We start from the raw sequence: 16,192 nt of genomic DNA, 5'->3' as shown, positions 1-16,192 counted from the left end.
CCTGCGCCCACGGCCTCTCTGTCCCCTCCTCACTCCACGCAGGGCCGCTCTCCCTGGCGACCCCGGACGGAGGACGGAGGCCCTGGGACGCTGGTTTGGGAGGCACAGGACAGAGCAAAGAGCCTGCGACGCACTCCCCCTGCCTTGAGACGTCCTTCCCTCCTCTGCTGCCCACGTGTCTGCCTGGAAGACATCAAGGGCGGGGGGGGGGGGGGGGGGGGGGCTGACATCCACCAGGCGGGAGAGCAGGGAGGTGGAGGGAGAGGGGCTTCTGAGGGGGAGCCAGTGAGAGCCCAGCGGCCACTCCACAGAGACCCAGCGGCCACGGCCCCACCGTGGGAGCCAAGGGAGATGCCTGGTCCTGAGGGGCCTCGGGGCGCTCAGGGGCGCTCTGGCAAGATGGCGGGGCCGCATCGTCCCCATCAGAGACGCTGCTTCTGCGTCAGAGGCCTCGAGGCGGCTCACGATCACTGGCATGTGCCTGAGGCTTGGCCCGACTTATGTCCCGGTTGGTTATCGACAGGAAAACCCCAGATAAGCTGGCCTTCGTCCCGTGCGTGACAGGAGGCACTTTCCTGTCAACAAGCCCCGGCCCAGCGCACCACTGACCTCCCCGAGAACTCTGACCTCAAATCGCAGGGGCAGGCCCGGCCGGCGTGCTCCGGGGTCGAGCGTTGACCTATGAACCAGGAGGTCACGGTTTGATTCCCGGTCAGGGCTCGTGCCCAGGTGGTGGGCTTGATCCCCAATGTGGGGTGTGCAGGAGGCAGCCGATCCATGATTCCCTCTCATCGTGGCTGTTTCTATCTCTCTCTCCCTCTCCCTTCCTCTCTGACATCAATAACAATAAAACACACATATTTAGAAAACAAAGTGTGCGTAAGGAAGAGGGGAAATTCGGGGCCAGCCAGGGTGGTCTTGCGGACAGCTTGGCTCTTGTCCACCGCCGGCCACAGGTCCCTCAGAAACCGGGGCGAAGGTTCCCCATTCAGCAAATAATCTTCCCGTTGGACAGAGCGTCCCGGCCGGCTCCAGAACAGGAGTCAGGACAAAAAAACAAACAAACAAAAAAACCACAAAAACAAAAACCCAGCATTGACCAATCAGAGCCCGGAGCCAGCAGCAGTGCCTGGGGGAGAGGCGGGCTAACCAGAACCGCGAGGCCCCGCCTCCCGAAGATGGGCAGGCCACGCCCACCCCGGGACTCCCGAGCTCAGGCCTCCTCCACCAGGCTGTCTGGGCTCACCCCCGGAGGCTGCCTGAATATTCCCAGGACAGGGGCAGCTCCGGGCCCCCCGAGCCCCAGACTGCCCCCCACCCTGACCAACGAGACGTTCCGGGGAAGAAGAGCCCAACCCCTCGGCCTCCCTGGGCCACCGCTGCTCCCCACCACGTCTGCTCTGGTCGTTGGGGAACGACGTGACCTTTGGTTCAAGTCTGTCAGACTCAGGCTCCCCGCCACCAGGGCCCCTGGGGCCTCCCCCCGCCCCCCCCAGGCCCTAACGGTCCGCCTCTCCCAGCTATTTTGGGCCGGGCTGCCCAGGGGTCCCAGGAGCGCAGAGACTGGTATTGCAAACTTTTGAATTCCATGCCAAAGGGCAGCCACGGGCAGGGTCCGACGGCGGGGTCCCACTGCCAAGGGGTGGGGGCAGGACCGGCTCCGCGGAGGTTTGGAGACGCAGCCGAGACGGGAACTTGGCAGCCAGGCCCGGCCTCCCTGGCGGCCGGCCCCCGCGGTTGCTCCCGGATGGCGGTGCCCGTGGCCTAGAAGGTTCGGATGGCAGTGCCCGTGGCCTAGAAGGTTCGGGGCACGTGGGGATGGGGACTGGCAGCTGCCGAGACGGAGCGGGCCGATCTGCTCTCCTCTCCGCTCCTCACACCTGGAGAAGACCCCCGTCGAAGGACCTTTCAGGGACGCCGCCTCGGCGCGCCGGATGCCCAGACGGACAGTCCGGGTGGAAGCCGCCTGCACGGGTTCACGTTTACCGTGTATGGGCTTTCTGACCCTAATCCAGCCACGGCGCCTCCTGCCTCCGTTTCCCCGCTCTCCACGCCGACGTCCCTGCTGGGGGAGTCCTTTTTAGGCCTTCGGGTTGGACAGAGGTGGGCAGAGGCTGAGGGTCGGCAAACTCATGAGTCCACAGAGCCAAATATCAACAGGACAATGATTGACGTTTCTTTTGAGAGCCGAATTTTCTAAACTTAAACTTCTTCTAACGCCACTTCTTCAAAATAGACTCGCCCAGGCCGTGGTGTTTTGTGGAAGAGCCACACTCAAGGGGCCAAAGGGCCGCATGTGGCTCGCGAGCCGCCGTTTGCCAACCACGGGGTTAGGCAATGTTTTCCGTAACAAGTAAAGTGGGAGGCCCCCTGGTGGAGGGCGCAGTAACCAGCCCTGGGCTGGGAAATGAATTCCTAGTCTTTGATGCAGAGCCACAGCCCAGAGCAGAGAATTCCCAGCAGGAGGCCTGGCGAGGTCTCCCAGGACGCAAAGGTGACCCGGAGAATGGGAATCGGAGGAAAACCGAGTGATGGTGACCGCCGAGTCACTGCTGACAGTGAGGGCACCGGTTTGGCACAGCCCGACCACGAGTCGGCCCACGAGGACGCAACCCCCTTTGACACAGTCCTCTTCCTTCCGGTCTCTACCCTGCAGACACGCTTCCCATCCGGCGCGGAGAGTGGGTTCCAGGGTGTGTCTGGAGCGCGCTGTGATGGGACGGGATCACAGGGATCCTGAAAAGGCCCCTCAGGAGCCTGGTAAAACCATGGCCGCTCACCCGCCCCTCCCAACCCATAAAAAAACAATTAATATATATATATATTTTAAAAATGTATTTTTATTGATTTCAGAGAGGAAGGGGAGAGAGAGAGAAACATCAATGATGAGAGAGAATCAGGGATCGGCCGCCTCCTGCACGCCCCCCCACTGGGGACTGAGCCGGCAACACAGGTATGTGCCCTTGACCAGAATTGAACCCAGGATCCCTCAGTCCGTAGGCCAACGCTCTATCCACTGAGCCAGCTAGGGCAAAAAGTATATATATTTTTAAAAGAGAGGTACTAATGAGAGGACAGTGGTATTGGAGCTGGTGTGAAATATGACACCAATACAAATTGATCAGAGCCACATGCCTGTTGATCTATGATGACACTGTCGTTGCACACATGTCCACGGGGAAGGGCTGGGTTACCTTCTAAAAGCCGCACTGAGAGGTTCCCCATGTGCAGAAGACATGTATATACAGCCGCAAACGTGTAAGACAGATGGCCACCCGCTCAGGCCCTCCAGTCGGTAAAATCAATACAGCTGGCAATACCTGCGCGGCCAGGGGCGCTCTCGGCCACCGCACAGAAAACGTTACTGTCGGCATGTGTATGGTTTGGGGGTACACACCTACTTGCTGAGATTATCAAATAAAGCACAGGGATGAGTAACCTGACATTCAAGATGGGGGTCACCTCTGGTGTGGGGGGGAGTTGGGAGCCAGCAGGCGTACCTAGAGGGCTTTCAAGATCGCAGAACCAGCCAAAACCGGTTCGGCTCAGTGGATAGAGCATTGGTCTGTGGGCTGGAAGGTCCCGGGTTCGATTCCGGACAAGGGCATGTACATTGGCTGCGGGCACATCCCCAGTAGGGGGTGTGCAGGAGGCAGCTGGTCGATGTTTCTGACTCTCTATCCCCTCTCCCTTCTTCTCTGTAAAAAAGTCAATAAAATATATTAAAAAATAAAATCACAGAACTAGGTTTCATTTTGTTAAGCTCGGGAGGCATATAAAGATACTAGAGGCCCAGGTGGGGTGCAGCCAGCCTGGCCCCAATCGGGTGGATCTGGGCTGGGCCTGTCGGGAGGAGGAGTTGGTGGGAGAATGGCCGGCCGCCCCCGCCCCCAGTTGGGGTTGGGTGGGCCGAATGGGGGTGGGGCCAGCCATGGGGAGGGGCTGTGGGCTGGCCAGTCCCGCCCCCTATTGGTGTGTGTGTGGGGGGGCAATCAGGGGCAGAGCTGGGTGGGAGGAGGGGCCGCAGGCTGATGGGGGTGGTGGGGGCTGACCGAGGTGGGGCCGGCTATGGGGTGGGGCCATGGGTGGTTGGTTGGCCAGTCCTGTCCCTGATTGGAGTTGGGGGGCCTATCAGGGGTGGAGCTGGATGGGGGGAGGGGCCGCAGGCCTATGGGGTGTTGGGGGCCCATTGGGGGTGGGGCCGGCCGGGGGGGAGGGGCAGCGCGGTTGGCCAGCTGGCCCCACCCCCAGATTCAGCTGGTTCGCTGGCCATCGTGGGCATCATAGCGACTGGTTGTTCTGGTCGTTACTTTTTATATATTAGATAGATAGATAGATAGATAGATACCTTCATAGATAAAAGTCTGAGTAATTTAAAGTAATTGTAGTAATACAATGATATATGGTTGGAACGGGGTGTAGAATGATGGGAAACATAAATGAATTAAAAAAGACTTGCCCCTTGCCTCCCCCCTCCCCCCAAAATGCAGAGCCATGTGCTTAGCACGTTTCCACTTGGCTTTTAGAAGGTAATGTGATATATGTGCCTATGACTTGTTTGTGTGCCACACACTCTCCGCAAGAATAACCACAGGAAACTAATAATAGCGCTTGCCTCTGGGGAGGGAATGCAGGGGGAGGGGGAGGGGAGGTTATTTTTCACTGTGCACCGTTTATGTAATTTGAAATTTCCTTTGTGCCTGTAACTTTAAGGAAAGGCTCCTGAGAGCCCCGGGGGTTTGCAGGCACGCACACACGTGCACACACACGCTGAAGGTGCAGGCCCTCCAGCAGCTCCACACCTCGCTCCTGCCTGGCTCCACTCCTACCAGGCTTCTTTCAGGATTTCTAAGACGGCATCCTTGCGGGACTCGGGAGTGAGAGGCCGGGATGTCTTAACGTATTCCACTGAGATAACCCCGGGGGCTGGAGAAACGGGATGAACCCGAGACCCGTATTTGGGAAGGGGTTTGTTGATTGCAGGTCAGAGGAACCCCCGCCCAGGCCGCTGGAGCCTTCAGACCCTTAGATCTTTGCTTAGGAAACTGATCAACATTCCGACGCGGGCGCCCGAAGGGCCAGGGGGCGGGGGTCTCTGAGAAGGGGGTGGCAGAAAGAGGCCCAGGCAAGGGGTCCCAGAGTCTCAGCTCGAGGAACGACAGCCTCCTCGCTGTAGCCTTCCCCGCCCCCCCCCCCTCCCGTTTCTGCTCCGTGATGTTCCTGAGTGACGTGGTGGAAGGGGCCCGGGTAGGCGGCACAAAGCCCCTCCCGCTCTTCCCCCGCCCGCGGCTCCTCCTCGGGGACCCGCTAGCTGAGCCACAAAAACTACAACTCCCAGCAGCCCCTGCCGCGGCCGGCGCGCAGCTGCAGAGCAGAGGCTGCCGGGAGCGTGTTGCTCGGAGGCGGGGCGAGCGCGCCGGGCGGAAGTCGGCCTCCGCTTGGTCCCGGTCCTCCCCGCAGCGAGGTCCCCGCGTCCGCGGGCCCGGAGCCAGTCTGCACCGGGTGAGTGACGGCGGCCCCGCGGCCGCCCGCGCTCCGCTTGCTACGGGCCTGCTGCCGCTCTCCGCACGCTCCCTCCCCCCGCAGGTCCGCTCTCCCGCAGACTCTGACTTGAAGCTACTTCCCCCTTCTGATTTGGGGACACCTCCCCCCTCTGACTTGGGGACACCTCCCCCCCTCTGACTTGGGGACTCCTCCCCCTCTGATTTGGGGACTCCTCCCCCCCTCTGACTTGGGGACACCATCCCCCTTTTACTTGGGGACACCTCCCCCCCTCTGACTTGGGGACACCTCCCCCCCTCTGACTTGGGGACACCTCCCCCCCTCTGACTTGGGGACTCCTCCCCCCTCTGACTTGGGGACACCTCCCCCCCTCTGACTTGGGGGCACCTCCCCCCTCTGACTTGGGGACACCTCCCCCCCTCTGACTTGGGGACACCATCCCCCCTCTGACTTGGGGACACCTCCCGCCCTCTGACTTGGGGGCTCCTCCCCCCCTCTAACTTGGGGACACCTCCCCCTCTGACTTGGGGACACCTCCCCCCCTCTGACTTGGGGACACCTCCCCCCCTCTGACTTGGGGGCTCCTCCCCCCTCTGACTGGGGGCTCCTCCCCCTCTGACTTGGGGACACCGCCCTCCTCTGACTTGGTGGCTCCTCCCCCCTCCGAGTAGGGACACCACCCGCCTCTGACTTGGGGGCTCCTCCCCCCTGTGACTTGGGGACTCCTCCCCCCTCTGACTTGGCTCCTCCCCCCTCTGACTTGGGGGCTCCTCCCCCCCTCTGACTTGGGGACACCTCCCCCCCTGACTTGGGGACACCGCCCTCCTCTGACTTGGTGGCTCCTCCCCCCTCCGAGTAGGGACACCACCCCCCTCTGACTTGGGGGCTCCTCCCCCCTCTGACTTGGGGACTCCTCCCCCCCCTCTGACTTGGGGACCTTCCCCCTTTGACCCTGATGGATGCATTCCCTTCATCTCCCTGAGGACAGCCCTTTCCTGGCCCCTCTGATTTCAGTACCCCGACTCTGACCTGTGCAGGGCCTCTCCTGAGGGATTAGGGGCTCCCCCATCTGCCTGACACTTGGTCACACCTGCAGCAGACCAGCCTTCTCACCCCCGCCCCCAGGCCTTCCTCTCCTTTGCTTCAGACTATCACAGTCCTCCCCCACCCCCTGCCCCTGTCCCTGCCCCTGTCCCCCGCCCCCCCTCCCCCCTCGGTCTGGATCCTTTCACCCGGGGACCAGCACCTCCCTCTCTTCCGTGTGGCTGGGTGTCTTTCCGTGTCCGCTGTGTCCCGGGCTTGGCAGGCCCCTGGCACTGGGATCCCCTTCTTCCAAGCTCCCTGTGTCCCCCAGGAGGGCGGTCTCTCAGCGCTCCAGCCCATTGCTCATGCCTGTCTCGGGGGATGTGCTTGGCAGCTTTCCTGCCACATTTCCAACAAAACACGCGTGTGGGAACACGCGTGTGCTGGCGACTGAATCTCGCTGGCTCTTCGGCGTAAGGGCCGGCATTTGGCAACGGCGCAGCCTCTCAGAAGGGGCCGTGGAAGGAAGCAGGGGCACATCCTTCGGGAGCCGCGGGGTCTGCAGCCCCTCGGTCCTCGCCCTTGGAGGCGCTCCATTGACAGATCTTCCTGGCTGGGCTGCGGAGCCCCCCACCACCCCGGCCCCCGGCCCCTCCCCACCGACCTCCCCTCGGAAAGTCCAGCCCGAGCCTGCGGACAAGGTGGCCCCTGGTGCCCCTGCTGCGGCCTCAGTGAGCCCCTGTTCAGGCCTGACTGCCCGCGAAAGGGCTGGGAGGCTGGGAGGCGGTTAGCAGGCCCGCCTCTCCCCTCCCGGCAGCCCAGAGCAGAGCGCGTCGGGAGGACGCGGGGGTCCGGCCTGTCCGAGGCCGCCGTGGTCGGACGGAGGGTTCCCGTCTTCCTACTCTCGTCCAGGTGAAGCCGACCACGGGGTGGGGGAGGGAGTCCCACGCCCCAGGTAGACAGCTGCACTGTTGCCAGATGACCGCTCCGGCGAGGCGAGGCGAGCGTCTGGTCACTGGATGCCTTCCCTGAGCTCCGAGTCTCCTTTCTTCCCCGAAGCTGTGCCCAGACCTCGTCCACGCCCTGTGTTCGTGGCCCACAGCCACAGGAGCCGTGGCGATTCCCGAGCGCTCTTAGTGAACGCCAACGCTAAGGGGATTTAAATCTCTCCTAGTGACTATTTAGGACTTTATGTTGATTTAGACCAGGGGTGGGGAACGGCCCGCCCACGGGCCTAATACAGCCCACAGAATCATTTGGCCTGGCCCTCACCTTAGGGTGAGACAATTAAGTCTTTGACCAAGTACAGCAGGCTGATGTGTACGTGGATAATTCTGTGTGGCCGGTAAGCGATGTTATAAATATCCACATGGCCCTGAGTTAGACCAAGACAGTTGCTTGGGAAGAAGTCTTGATGCCAGAGAAACCTGGGAAGATGTTCGTTTCTCTCTGGTGTGCCTTCCTTGGACTCCCACTCGATTATTTGTACCTAGAGGCCCGATGCACGAAGATTCGTGCAAGAATGGGCCTTCCTTCCCCTGGCTGCCGGCACCGCCTTGGCTCCTGCCGGGAGCTGCCCCTCCGCCTTCCCACGCTGCCCAGAGGCCCGGAGGGGCTGGGGCGGTGCGCCCGCCTGCATCGTCGCCATGGCGACAATGTAAGCGTCCTGCCCCCCAGCTGCTCGGCGACTGTATGCAAATTAACCCTCCATCTTTGTTGGGTTAATTTGTATATCACTCCTGATTGTCTGGTGGGCGTCACGAAGGTACGGTCAGTTTGCATCTTTCTCTTTTATTCGTGTAGAGTAGAAGAGTAGATAAGGGCCGTCATCGTCGGGGAATGGAACACACCCCTCCGGTTCCCACGCAGAGGACCGGCCGCGGGAAAGCTGGCGGTCAGGGTGCTAGTCAGCTGACCTTAAACTGGGGTCTTGCTGGATGCCCGGGAGTGCCACAGGGTCCTTCCCAGGGAAGCGGGAGGCAGAGGGGCACAAGGGAATGGGGAGGGGGTGGCACGGAGATGTTGGCTTTGAGGTGGGGGAGGGGCCACAAGCCAAGGGGTGTGGCGGCGGCCACTGGAGGTGGGAATTGAACGTGCAGGAGGCGGGTTCTCTGCTCCAGCCTCGGGAGGGCCGGCCCTTGACTTTAGTCCAGCGAGACCCCATCCCTCTGCGGCCATGGGGCTGCAGGGTAGCTGCCGAGTGCGGGACGTGACAGCGGGAATAGGAGCCTACTACGCTCCTCTAGGGTGGGGGGCTGAGACCAGAGGCCGATCCAGGGAGCGGTACATGCTGGGGTGCCGAGGAAGGGGTGGGGGCAGCCGCGAGCCGTGCGGCGAGCAGGCTTCCAGGCTGTGGGCTTGTGGCCTTGGCCTCGGAAGAGTCTTGGAGGTCCAGGGGTTCAGCTCTTCTTTCCCGTCGGGGCGTGCACTCGGGCAGAGCGGGCACTGCCTGCCGTCTGGACTCGGGCTCTTTGGGCCCAGCAGAGGCCACGGCTGGCGGGAAGGAAGGCGGCTGCTGCAGGGGGTGCTGGGAGGAGAGGGCTGCCCCTGTCCGGGCAGAGGCAGGGAGCTGGGAGCGGCCCCTTATCTCAGATCCGGGACTCCCTCCCTGCCCTCCCAGATCCTGAGGGCGGAGCCGCTGCAGCTGTTTGTTCTGCCACCTGTCCGCTCCTGGCACCACTCCTGGCAGCACGAGAGCCACCCTCTGGGCTCCGGCTCCGGGAGGGGTCCCCTTTCGCCCGAGCCAGGCCTGGAGGCTGGGGCCGGTGAGCATGGCCCAGGAAGGTAGGGGGCCTGAGCCCGCCCTCACTCCTAGCCGAGGGTCTCCCTGTGCTGCCCCGGGGCCTGGGAGCCAGCGCCCTGGCTGGTGCAGACCTGCTCCACAAGGAAGTGCTGGTTTCACAGGAACCACAAACAGGCGTGTCAGGGAGCCGTTCTCGGGTCAAGAGCTCCCTGGAAAGCGGGGGGCGGGGGCGGGGGGACCCTCCTCCTGGTGCCTCTCCCCAGGGCTGTTGCCCTGCAGGGGCTGCCAGTGGGGTTTTCACGGAGAGCTGTCTGCAGGCCGCCTGAGCAGGGGAGCCTCGCCAGGTGGGAACGGCGTTTTACGGAGCCGGTGCCCTGATTTCCGGTGCCCTGAGGTCGGCCCTGATGGGCAGGAAGCGTTTCAGCGGCTTCGGCGAAGCCGTGTGGGCGAGGACCCGCCCGGGCGGCGGGCTTGGTGCTTGGTTTTTATAAAACCTCGCTCTGCCAGGCTCCAGCAGCGGACGCTGCGGGCAGCTTACCTTCCTGCCCCAGGTGCCCGTGGGCGGCGGGCACGCAGCCTGGAAGGTGTGGGGAGCCCTCGCTGTAGGGGTTACGAGGTCGATTCAGAAGGGGGGCGGCCTCGGGGGCTGAGAAGAGACAGGCGGAGGAGGACCCCGGGGGGTCAGCTGTGGCGGGCGGTGCCGGGGTCCCCGGGGGACTGCTCAGGCCTCAGGAGCAGGCCTGTCTGTCATCATCTCCGGGAAGCAGGCAGCCCCGGCCCTGAGCGTCGGGAGGGACGGGGCTGCTCCTCCAGGATGGGGTGGCAGGTGGGGCCACAGTCACAGTCACGGGTCACCAGTGCGTCCGCAGTAGTTACCCGCCCGGAGTGAGCAGCCAGGGCATGGGGCCGGGGGCACGGGGACGGGGGCACGGGGACAGGGCGGGGGGGAGGTGGAGAGGGAGTCGCCAGGCCGTGAGGATGACTCTCACCGTGGTGGCCGCCGTCGCCCGGCAGCCCGTCCACTGCTCCTCCTGCCCTGACGGCGGGGCCTCGGGGCTGGTCCCTGTGCCCGGGTGGGCTGGGGACGGGCTGTGGAGGGAGTGGGTGTGTGCTTCTCCCTCCACGTGGGCCCGTGAGGCCGCTGGGCTCCAGGCAGTGAGGGCCCCTCGCGTCGTGGTCATTAACAGGAAGGTGCCGGGGGCAGATGTTGCCCCAACAACCATTTCCGCTTGGCCTGCACCTGTTGCACATGTGCACTCGATGCCACAGTCTAGCCCAGGGGCAGCAGCTCCCCTGCTTGGCAGGCAGGCGTCGGCAGGGGCGAGTGGACAGGGGCGTCTGCACGTGGTGGGTGCGGTCCGGGGAAGGGGTGGAGGTGCTGTCAGGAGCAGGGCCTCCAGGGGGGCTTCCCGGACGAGGTGGCATCTGACAGAACGCAGCCCTGTGCCCTCGGTCAGCTGCCGGGCCAGCCCCCAGCCCCTGCTCTTTCCCTGAGGCCAAGCGCTCCGGCCTGCGCCGATGTCCCTCTGCGCCCGCCGGCCCTCTGGCCGCTGGGAGGGGGCGCGGCGATGGTGCCACGGGCGGACGGCACTTCTTGCTGAAGAGGGTACACGGATGCCGTTAGTCCGGGTTTCGGTAAGCCGAGGAGGGGACGGTGGCCACCAGGCCTGGCCGTGCCGGGTCTGTGTTTTGCAGATCATGACCTTCCCCCCTCCCTCCCCCCCTCCCCGTGTGCAGGTCCCGCCAGCCCTGCCGCCCCGGCATGGAATGAGTCTATGCACTCCGCCTGGGTAAGTGTGGGGCGCCTTCCCGCGCTGGCGTCCATGAGCAAGGCCGCGGACCCCCGCTTCCGCGTCCGCTGGAGGGTGATCCTGCCGTCGGTCGTGGGCGTCGCCGTGCTCTGGCTGCTCTGCTCCCACCGCCCGGCCCCGGCCAGGCCCCCCGCGCCCAGCGCCCACCACTGGCGGCTCAGCCCTTCGGCCGCCGACCGCTACAATGACACCTACCCCCTGTCGGCCCCCCGGAGGACGCCGGGCGGGACCCGCTACCGCATCGCCGTCATTGCCGACCTGGACACGGACTCAAAGGCCCGGGAGGAGAACACCTGGTTCAGTTACCTGCAGAAGGGCTACCTGACCCTGTCCCACAGCGGGGACCAGGTGGCCGTGGAGTGGGACAAGGGCCCCAGGGTCCTGGAGTCCCACCTGGCGGAAAAGGGGCGGGGCATGGAGCTGTCCGACCTGGTCGTCTTCAACGGGAAACTCTACTCCGTGGACGACCGCACGGGGGTGGTCTACCGGATCGAGGGCACCACGGCCGTGCCCTGGGTCATCCTGTCCGACGGCGACGGCACCGTGGGGAAAGGTGAGCGCCAGCTCCGCCTGCCGCCGGCGTGGGGAGCACATGGGGGTGGGGGGAGCACTCACACGCCCAGAGGGAGGGACATGCGGACAGGGGGAGCACATGGGGGTGAGGGGAGCACTCACACGCCCAGAGGGAGGGACGTGGGGAGAGGGGGAGCACATGGGGGTGAGGGGAGCACTCACACGCCCAGAGGGAGGGACGTGGGGAGAGGGGGAGCACATGGGGGTGAGGGGAGCACTCACACGCCCAGAGGGAGGGACCGTGGGGAGAGGGGGAGCACATGGGGGGCGGGGGAAGCACTCACACGCCCAGAGGGAGGGACCGTGGGGAGAGGGGGAGCACATGGGGGGCGGGGGGAGCACTCACACGCCCAGAGGGAGGGACCGTGCGGAGAGGGGGAGCACATGCGGGGCGGGGTGAGCGCTCGTGCGCCCAGAGGGAGGGTCTGGAGGGGAGAGTACATCCCGCTGTGGGGTCTGCTGAGGCATGTGCTGGCTGCTGACCCTCCAGGATGGGGCTTGAGCCAGGCTGCCCTGTCCACTCGAGTGAAGTTCAACACGGTGACCTCTGACGCCCAGGGTGGCCAGACCCCCGGAGCCGGGCACCCGTGGGCAGAGGCCGCCGGGTCTCAGTCCCTCCGTGTCCCGTCCGCAGGCTTCAAGGCGGAGTGGCTGGCGGTGAAGGACGAGCACCTGTACGTGGGCGGCCTGGGCAAGGAGTGGACCACCACCACGGGCGAGGTGGTCAACGAGAACCCCGAGTGGGTGAAGGTGGTGAGCTTCCGGGGCAGCGTGCACCACGAGAACTGGGTGGCCAGCTACAACGCCCTCCGCGCCGCCGCCGGGATCCACCCGCCAGGTAGGCGCCGCGGCGGCGGCGGGTTCGTTTCTCGCTCGGTTGGATGATTCCGGCTGTCTGATGGGTGCTCCCCTCGGCCGGGGGGTTCTGGGGGCAGATGAGGCGTTTTCTGTGTCACCCCTCACCCCGAGGCAGGGCCCCCAGACTGAGCCCGGATGGCTGTCCCCGGGCGGAGGCAGGGGGGCGGCTCTGGTTCTCCCCTCCGCCCCCAGAGACGCCATTGTTTAGTGGGGTGTCGTGATGCTCCGAGAGGCCTGGCCAGCTCTGGACTTGGGGGGACGCGGCCGAGGACCCCCAGCTAGGCCCCGTGCCCCCGCCCCGCCCCGCAGAGCAGCCTGCTGGTCCCCTCCCCTGCGTCTGCGCTCTGGCCAGCACAGGGAAGCGGGAGGACGGACGAACAGCACGGCGTGGCCGCGCCGCACTCCCGGGGAAGCTGGGCCCGGGAGGACGGCCCGGACAGGAGGGCCTTCGCGCTCTGTCGTGTCCGTCCTCCTTCCTCTGGGCGACGAGGCCAGACCGAGAGGCCTCTGGGGAACACGGGGATCCAAAGGAGGGCAGGGCTGTGAGCGATGCCCCCCGGGGGCTGCAGCCTCCAAGTGCATGCTGGGACCGGGCCCTGTGCAGGCAGCCCTGGGCGCCCGCCGCCCGGCCCGCACTGAGGCCCCTGCGCTTCCAGGCTACCTCATCCACGAGTCGGCCTGCTGGAGCGACGCGCTGCAGCGCTGGTTCTTCCTGCCGCGCCGCGCCAGCCACGAGCGCTACAGCGAGCGGGACGACGAGCGCAAGGGCACCAACCTGCTGCTGAGCGCCGGCCCGGACTTCGGGGCCATCTCCGTGCGCCGCGTCGGCGAGGTGGTGCCCACGCACGGCTTCTCCTCCTTCAAGTTCGTGCCCAACACCGACGACCAGGTCATCGTGGCCCTCAAGTCCGAGGAGGACGGCGGCCGGGTCGCCACCTACATCATGGCCTTCACGCTGGACGGCCGCTTCCTGCTGCCCGAGACCAAGGTCGGGAACGTGAAGTACGAAGGGATAGAGTTTATTTGACGTTAAAGATGAAGGCGGCAGGCGGAGCCGCGGGGGCGCGGTTTTAGGCCACGTCAGGACTGCGCTTTCGTGGAAAGCCTCGGTCTGCCCTTTTGTGGTGTTTGTTTGGCTCTTTTTCTTCCCGGGACTCGGGGGTGGGTCTGGGGTTAGAGGCTCCAGAGCAGGGAGTTCGGGCCCCCGGGGCAGCTGAGGGACCGCTCAGAGCCGGAGGGGCCACCACCCCCAGGGCAGGCTCCGGGCGGCCCGGCCCTGCCCTGCCTTCCCTCTGGCCTCCGTGTCTCTTCTTTTGTCACTAAATGTGTCTTGGCTCCTGCCATCGCCAAGCGCCGAGCCCGTCTGGGACGCAGCAGTGACGGGGGACCTGAAGTGCACCTGCCCACCGGGAACTCAAGCCCCTCTCCGTCCCTCCTGCTTGGAGAGGACCTGTTGACACTGCGGACAGACGGACGGACACGGCAGAGCTGTGAGCGGGGGCAGCCCGGGGCGCAGGTCCCCCAGGTGCCGCCGGGCAGGCCGCCAGCCCACCCGCGGGTCCCTAGCCTCACGTGGCCCATCTCTGTTTCCTCGGCCGCTTCCATCTCCTCCTCCAGGAAAAGCCTGTGGCTCCGTAGCTCTTTGAGGCTTTAATTATTAACTTACTCGAATTAAAGCAATTTCCTTTCTTACAAGAAGGAATCGCCAACTCTTATGACACAGAGCAAAGTCCCGCAGTGAAACCCCTCCCCGCGGCGGCGGAGATCGCAATGAGAGCTGCAGTGGTTGAGGCGGGTTTTCCACTGTGGCCCGGGGCCCAGGGACGCAGCGACCGAGGCGCCGTGCCCTCCAAGGCTCCCGGGAACGGCTTGGATTTGGTTTCCCGGACGAGGCGCCAGGCCCTCCGCACTTCCTGTCCCTCCCGCCCTTCCTCCTCTTCCCCCGAGCTAGCAGCCTGGTCTCCGGGGAAGCTCCACTCAAGCTCCGGTTGTCTCCGCGGTCCCGGTCCCGGGGCCTGTCCCGACGCCGCAGGGAGCAGGCGGAGGGCTGGGACGGGTCAGCAGGACGGAACGGCGGAGGCCCTGGCCGGAAGCTGCCTCACCCCCGGAGAACGCGGGGCCGGGACTGCGAGAAGCGCCGCCTGACCCGCGTGGACCCGCCCCAGACTTTTCAGCTTGGATCTGACAGCCAGGGGGGTGGGGGGGCCCGCCCGCGGGGCCCCTGTTCCTCCTGCGGCTGGGCGTCCGTTTCTTCTCCCGAGACGTGAAAGCGAGAGAACGCAGGCGAGCTGTTGGCGGCCCCTCTCCCTGGAGCGTGGCTCCCACTGGGCGCGCCTGTCCCCGTGCCCGGGGCTCCCTGAGCCCTCCTTGGCCGGCGGCGGCGACGGGCGCTGCTCCCGTGGAAGATGCAGGTGGAACCAGGAAGCCGGGGCGTGGGGACAGTCACCAGCCAGATACTCAGAGGCTTCGTGTGCCGCCGCGGGCCAGCTGCAGCGCTCCCCTCAGAGGCTGGAAATGTAAACCTGCCCCCCCCCCCGTGTTTGCCGCTGTGATTGTGACGGTTCCTCCTCGCGGGAGCCGAGGTTCTGTGAGCAATAAAGCGCAGGGGGCGGAGGTCTGGTGTCCTGCTCCGTGCCGCCCAGGGCTCCGCGAGGGGCGCAGGAGAGGCCCCGACGCCTCACGCTCACCCAGGGGCTCAGAGCCGGAAGGCCACCCCAGGGCAGGCTCACCCAGGGGCTCAGAGCCGGAAGGCCACCCCAGGGCCGGCTCACCCAGGGGCTCAGAGCCGGAAGGCCACCCCAGGGCCGGCTCACCCAGGGGCTCAGAGCCGGAAGGCCACCCCAGGGCCTGCTCACCCAGGGGCTCAGAGCCGGAAGGCCACCCCAGGGCCTGCTCACCCAGGGGCTCAGAGCCGGGGACCACCCCAGGGCCGGCTCACCCAGGGGCTCAGACCCGGAAGGCCACCCCAGGGCCGGCTCACCCAGGGGCTCAGAGCCGGAAGGCCACCCCAGGGCAGGCTCACCCAGGGGCTCAGAGCCGGAAGGCCACCCCAGGGCCGGCTCACCCGGGGGCTCAGAGCCGGAAGGCCACCCCAGGGCCGGCTCACCCGGGGGCTCAGAGCCGGAAGGCCACCCCAGGGCCGGCTCACCCGGGGGCTCAGAGCTGGAAGGCCACCCCAGGGCCGGCTCACCCAGGGGCTCAGAGCCGGAAGGCCACCCCAGGGCAGGCTCACCGAGGGGGCAGGCCCAGTCGCTGCTGATGGGCAGCCACCTTCGCGGCCGGGCCTCTGGAGTCACGGGCCTGGCTTTTCCCTGGTGCTCCCCTGGTCGGTTACGAGTGCGGGCCCCGCCCCGGCCGCCCCCCCATCTCCCCACCCTCCACCATCCCCCCACCCCGGCTGCCCTGCCCGGCCTCTCTAGCGGTGGGACCCTGGCCAGGTGCCTTGATTTCCTTGTCCGCGTGGGAACAAGGTAACAATAGAGCCATTCACAGCGGCCAGCACGGGTGCAGCGGCTGGAGGTGCGGGAAGTTACCCAGGGAGCCTGGGAGCCGTGGGAGTGGCGCCCGGGCAGAGGTCGGGGGTCTGGGACCTGCGGGAGCCGTGGAGCTCCAAGGACACGCAGGGCCCTAAGGATGCCGCCTCAGGGGCAGCAGGAGGGGAAAGTCCCAGTCCTCTCTTCCT

The 16,192-nt window shown here is 65.6% G+C and overlaps 1 protein-coding gene across 1 annotated transcript; it reads left to right on the top strand.

Annotated features, from left to right (window-relative positions):
• Positions 1 to 5,408: 5,408 nt before the first annotated feature.
• On the top strand, positions 5,409 to 15,123 carry CANT1 (calcium activated nucleotidase 1). Its single transcript, XM_028130489.2, has 4 exons — positions 5,409 to 5,502; positions 11,006 to 11,632; positions 12,287 to 12,490; positions 13,167 to 15,123. The coding sequence occupies exons 2-4, from the start codon at positions 11,044 to 11,046 to the stop codon at positions 13,535 to 13,537; spliced, it is 1,164 nt and encodes a 387-aa protein (XP_027986290.1). The 5' UTR covers positions 5,409 to 5,502; positions 11,006 to 11,043; the 3' UTR covers positions 13,538 to 15,123.
• Positions 15,124 to 16,192: the final 1,069 nt, after the last annotated feature.

This window comes from Eptesicus fuscus, chromosome 20, assembly GCF_027574615.1.
Source record: "Eptesicus fuscus isolate TK198812 chromosome 20, DD_ASM_mEF_20220401, whole genome shotgun sequence".
NCBI classification, from domain to species: Eukaryota; Metazoa; Chordata; class Mammalia; order Chiroptera; family Vespertilionidae; genus Eptesicus; species Eptesicus fuscus.
The sequence above is the reverse complement of the archived record's forward strand: the minus strand, read 5'-3'. Positions and strand labels throughout refer to the sequence as shown.

Excerpts from the sequence above, each read along its gene's own strand:
- CANT1 (XM_028130489.2), top strand. The coding sequence starts at position 11,044 with ATGCACTCCGCCTGGGTAAGTGTGGGGCGCCTTCCCGCGCTGGCGTCC. Across the intron at positions 11,633-12,286 it reads CGACGGCACCGTGGGGAAAG|GCTTCAAGGCGGAGTGGCTG; the intron begins GTGAGCGCCAGC and ends TCCCGTCCGCAG. Across the intron at positions 12,491-13,166 it reads CGCCGGGATCCACCCGCCAG|GCTACCTCATCCACGAGTCG; the intron begins GTAGGCGCCGCG and ends CTGCGCTTCCAG.